Source organism: Solanum tuberosum, unplaced genomic scaffold, assembly GCF_000226075.1.
Source record: "Solanum tuberosum cultivar DM 1-3 516 R44 unplaced genomic scaffold, SolTub_3.0 scf00360, whole genome shotgun sequence".
Lineage (NCBI taxonomy): Eukaryota > Viridiplantae > Streptophyta > Magnoliopsida > Solanales > Solanaceae > Solanum > Solanum tuberosum.
The window spans coordinates 119,600-125,580 of record NW_006239282.1 but is presented as its reverse complement, the minus strand read 5'-3'; the positions used below and the strand labels follow the sequence as shown (position 1 = coordinate 125,580).

Here is a 5,981-nt window from a genome sequence, read left to right as displayed (position 1 = left end):
GGAAATACTCAAATGAAAACCAAACACTTTGGAGAAGAGTGATAGGTGCCAAATATGAGAATCAAGATAGTTGGATGACTAAGATTGTGACCACACCTTATGGGATCAGTTTATGGAGATCCATAAGAGCATTATGGGAGGAAGTTAAACCCAAATTCAAGATGAAAGTGGGGAATGGGAACAAAATCAAATTCTGGAAGGATGAATGGCATGAGAAAGGTAACCTGGAAACTCTTTTCCCTGATATTTACAATCTGGCAATGTTCCAACAAAGAACTATTGCAGAACTATGGACACCACAAGGGTGGAATTTCATCTTCAGGAGAGAACCAAATGACTGGGAAGTGATGAGGTTGGCAGAATTCCTCAAGTTGGTTGGACATTTTACTGGACTTCAGGCATATGAGGATATGCTTTGGTGGAAAGGCAACAATAGAGGAGAGTTCAAAGTGCATTCAGCTTACAGGCTGATGGATGAATCAAGCCAGCAGAGTCCCATCTGGCCTTGGAAACAAATATGGAAGTGTAGAATCCCACACAAAGTCTCATGCTTTATTTGGCTGCTAGCTAAGGAAGCTGCCCTGACTCAGGATAATGTAATGAAAAGGGGGATAACCTTATGCTCTAGGTGTTTCCTATGTGGGGAAACCTTAGAAACTGTAAACCATCTATTTCTACACTGCAAATACACCCGGCAGCTTTGGAGGATTTTCTTGAGCCTTAAAGGCATATCCTGGACTATGCCTAGGAGAGTTACTGAGGCCTTGTACAGCTGGGAGGAGGCAGGTGCCCTTGTAAAAGACAGAACTAGATGGAGAATTATCCCTGCTTCAATATGGTGGGCAATCTGGAAAGAAAGGAATTCCAGATGTTTTGAAGGCATAGAAAATAGTGTGCAGGATGTTAAACTAAACTGCATTTTGTTGTTATGTTTTTGGTGTAATCAATTATACTCAAATGACACTGCCTCTATAGTTGATGTTTTAGACTCAATATAGAAATAGAGTAGGAGTGTCTAGAGTGCATCTGTATATAAGGTTTGAGTACAACACATGTACTTTTGTGATATAATACATCGTTACCATTTTCAAAAAAAAATACCTAGGAACTTGACTAATAGTAGTATAGGAAGTTACCAACAACATAAGAAGGTGAAACATTTAAAGAGTATCAAAAATAAATAAATTAAAAGGCCACGAAAACATTTGGTAAAACCTAAGGTTAAGGCTTAGACAACTTGTACCATTAGAGACCCAGGAATGAGAGGGAAATATATCAACTAGCAGAGAGAGAAGAGAGTTGAACAATTGAACCGAGTAGATTAAACATGATGTCTAACAAGTTCTAACGGGAGATGGTAAGATCAAAAGGACTTGAAGATGCTACTAAATTGTTCATCACAAAGTAAGAGAATAATCTCATAGATCTAAATATATCAGTGGTAGATGGAAACCTCACATAACATTATGTTATGTTTGACAGAGTAAAAGATGTCATTAGAATATGAAAAGAAAACCTATGGTCCATGATATCCCTAGTGAGATATGGAAGTAACTGGAGAAGTTGGAGGAATATGACTAAACAAACTATTCGAAGTTATGTAAGTAGTGAAAAGATGTTAAATAAGTAGACAAAGAGTACCTTATATAGTTTTAAAATATAAAAACAAAGAAAATAATTGAAAGTTGTGCAAAACTCTATGAACTTAAGGGGTTGTTCGGTAGGATGAATTAGAAAAAATAATGCATGCATTAGCTTTGTATACTATTAATATTTTTTATTTTTTATTTTTTTTTGATAACCGAGAAATCCGTCTGTGACCCGCCCTTTGAACCAATCACAGCCTTCTAAACTCGGTGGATAATGTTTGGTACACTTTTTCAATCTATGTATAACTAATGCACGCTCTATTTGGTATTATGTTATGTATAACTAATACATGAAAAATCATAATATTAGCAATGTAAGAGATTTTAATGCATGCATTAGCATAGTTAAAAACACAATTGTTTCTCAAAACTTTTTCCACATCATATCCACAGTATTTGTGGAGAGTATTTTTGTAAACAAATATTTTATTTTAGAAATTATGCAATGATGTTATTTTTAATACATCAAAAACCAAACATTGCATAAGAATTAATCTCACCATAACGAACACCAGCATTACTAATACATCGTATTCAACACTATTCTTATATACCCTACCAAACAACCCCTAGAACATATGAATCATAAGATTGAAACGTTGGAAAAGATTGAAAGTCTAAAGTTAGGTATATTACTTTGTAATAGAGAAGCAACTTGATTTTATGCCAAGTATATCAACACAAAAACTATATTTTTGCTAGGAAGATATATGAAAGTTGATCGGAAAACAAAATAAAAATCTCCACAACATTTATTGACCAAGCGATAACATATGATAAAGAGTGTTGTAAAAAGTTCTATAGCTAGTGCTCAGGCAAAACAGAATTCTATTATATATAAATCCATAAAGGAAAACGTGTGAAAGAGAAATCACATATGTGGGAATAATGCCCTAAATATAAAAGTATTTCCACTAAACGTGGGTTTATACCAGAGATATGCCTTGAGCTGACGCATTTACTCCTGTACAGATTAACCAACCAGTAATATAGAGAATGATGTTCCATGATGTACAGTATTTGCCAGTGATATTGTGTCAATCGATGAAACTATCAAGGGAGTTAACTAAAAGGTGGAAATATAGAGAGACACTCAAGAGACCAAGGGTTTTAGGATAAGTAGTAGTTCGACAAATATATGCACTACAAGACTTAGCTCTAACGAGGAGAATGAATTGATATGAGATCAGTGGAACTGCAGTGATATCTAAGCTCAGATTTTTATGAGAATGGCATGACAATGAAGATGCAATACATAGAATTAAAATATGATGATTTAAATGGAAGAGTGTTATGAAAGTGACTGAAAAATTATGGCAAGGGTCATTAATCTCAGGGGTATTAGATGGGCCATGCCAAGACATACTGTAGAAGCTCTAGCATGTTGGAATAGGGATGGAAATCAATCAGGACACAAGGAGAGATGGAAGATTGTCCCTGCATGCATCTGGTGGACAATTTGGAAGGAGAGAAATCAGAGATGTTTTGAGAACAAGAGCATTTCCTTCCAAAGTATGAAGATGAACTGTCTAGCAACATTCTACTTTTGGTGTATTCAATCTGTACCTAAGGATATAGGGGACATCACTCTGTTTTTAGATAGTCTATAATGGATATAGGTGATAGATTTGTTTTGGATGTTCCTTCATATTTTTGATGTAACACTTAGGAGCACACTATTGGTGTACTTCCTTCTGTTTATAATACCAGTTAACTTTCTCAAAAAAAAAGAATAAGGTAAGAGAAACTAATGCTTACCGGAAGGAGAGTCGAGAAAATCAAATTTGAGAATATCCATATCGGCAAGATCTAAGGACTTCAAATAAAGTACAGTTCCAGCCAGTGAAGACCTTTGTATTTCAGGAACCGTTGCATCCAAAAAGTCATCATGGTAAACTGTAGAGGGATATAAACGATAACATTTTCCAGGACGTGTTCTTCCAGCACGTCCTGCACGCTGCTTTGCCTGCACCCTGCAGTCATTCATAGGTGGAAAGCTCAAACACATTCTTACTGAAGTAGAATAACGTGTATGTTATATCACCATATGTTAAACGGAATAAAAAGCCATATACTTTTACTGAAGTAGAAGTAATCCTATATTAGTATCAACAAATATTTGACAGAATAAAAAATGGGATACTAAGCAAAGATTGCATACTAAGTTTTTGTACTTTTCAACTGCCGACAGAACAAAGTAGTCAATAAGGTATCCAAAAACTGTCTGGTGACTAAACCCATACAGGGTAAAGATGGTATTAACTGCAAAATCATCAAAGCAACCTTTGAACTACGGGACCAACATACTAAGGGGGACAATATTTTCCCCAAAATACCTTTTGATTCTCAAAAAGCTAGATTTTCCAACTGTTAATTCAATTTTACACCTCAAACAACGAGTCCTTTCTTAAGCACCCAAAACCAGGTCAACTGAAAGAAAAAAAAGAGAAAAAAAAGGTAAGACATGTTAACTTACTTGCTAATCTGAACAACCTCTAACGAGTACATGCCAGTGGATGGGTTATACTGTCGCTGCTTCACATACCCAGAGTCAATAACATACCTGTCATCAGTTTTTTGCATGAAAAAGCAGTTTAGTGATGTCCAAAAGCAGAAAACATGAATTTAATATCCATTACATAGAAAGCATAAATGGAAATGCAATAAAAATCCCACACCTTAGTTCGCAGTTAGTAGGCTACACTATGGGGAAGAAGGGAGGAAGATAAGTGGAATCTTTGATTAGAGGAAGGATATATTCTCCTTTGTTATGCTTTCACAGAACTCAGAAGTACGAGGAAGCAACGTTCCTCTCTCATTGATTTTTAAAAGTAGAAAGAAGAGAATGATTAAGACTTCATTATAGTACTAATTCCTCAGTTTGTGACAGTCAAATATTGCGAAAGAGACATCACAAGATCTTTTGAATTTAATTATTCCACCATCCCTGTCTAAAAGAAACAAGGACAAATTCAAACAAGCATAAGCAAGGTCTTTTAATATTTCTCTTTTCCTAGTCCTCCTCCCCTCTCGAATAAAAAAAGGGACTTCCCTATCCTTAAAATTTCCACGACTCTTAAATACAACACTTTCTTATCCTAAAACTAAGTTGATTACATGAATAAATTACATTGGCATTCTGACAATAGTAATCTTCAAATGAGTAAAAGAAAGAAGTAATCAAAACTACTGGCTGAGGCCTTCCTTAGAGGGGATGACATTCTTGCAAGAGCGGGAAAAGACTTGAGAGATCCACTCAAGTACACTCCCAAGTTGCATCCAAAGGCGTGCCATAGAGGTCAATAGGGTTTGAATGAGAATAATAAGAGATGGGGTTTTTTTTTTTTTTTTTAACCCTCCCTAGTAGCTCCCACCCCTTTTGCTCCCTTGGTGACTCGAACTCGCAACCTTCGAGTTGGAAGTGAGGGGTGTTTACCATCCGAGCAACTCCCTCTCGTCTAAGAGATGGGGTTCAAATCCCAACAGAGGGAAAAAAAAGTTAGATAATTTCTTCCCTCCAGGTTGAGCAGAGTTATCGAGTAACTCCTTTGGTGGGAGGAGGCAAGTATATGGTGATGGTGGAATAATTGAGGTCCATGCAAGCTTGCCCAAACACCGATTTATGCCCCTCCCCCCCTCCCCCCCAAGAAAAAAAAAAGACACATACCCAAGTACACATGAAGACAAATGCTAGTAAAGTACATGATGATTCCTTTACAATTACTCTTTCAGCAAGAACCTATACTGCAATTTCTGGGGTCTTAGTTTGTTCGGCCTAATTATTATTTCCTGGAGAAGATGCTAACTCGAAACACATATATAATAGCACTTCTGGGAAAGTAAACTTAAATTTGAAGTGCTTATACTATAAGGGGTCATTTGGTAGCTAGTTAGAGTTATGCAGGTATTAGTAATGTAGGGATTAGTTATGAGTTAATCTATGTATTATTTTATGCAGGTATTAGTTATGTAGGAATTAGTTATTCCCTCATAACTTATACATGTATTAGTAAATAGGTTTCTAAATTGTCAACCAAATGACGTATTAATTTTATACATGAATAACTTATTTCCTATTTACCTATCAAACGTCGTATAAGTTATATGGAAATTAATACATGGATAACTTGTTTATTGTCCAGCTACCAAATGACCCCTAAGGTAAATGATTTTAGCTGGAAATATCCATTGTACAAGGTCTAGTACACCAAGTGCAAGCATTACTCGCCTCCCCAAACTTTTAACAGGAAAACATATTAATACTAAAGACAGCAAGTCAAAACACCAGGGGGGGGGGGGGGGGGATTAAAACCCCCTTTTTTTCCCCCTTTA

At 36.0% G+C, this 5,981-nt stretch overlaps 1 protein-coding gene across 3 annotated transcripts in view; it reads right to left on the bottom strand.

The window, feature by feature from the left end:
- LOC102578166 (probable pre-mRNA-splicing factor ATP-dependent RNA helicase) overlaps positions 1–5,981 on the bottom strand; it is a 30,784-nt gene that overhangs the window by 20,485 nt on the left and 4,318 nt on the right. For all 3 annotated transcript variants that reach the window (XM_006361488.2, XM_015315336.1, XM_015315337.1), the window contains 2 exons: positions 4,126–4,212; positions 3,408–3,622 (listed from right to left, as the gene is read on the bottom strand). In XM_006361488.2, the coding sequence (XP_006361550.1) occupies positions 3,408–3,622; positions 4,126–4,212 (302 nt within the window). The remainder of the gene's footprint in view (positions 1–3,407; positions 3,623–4,125; positions 4,213–5,981) is intronic.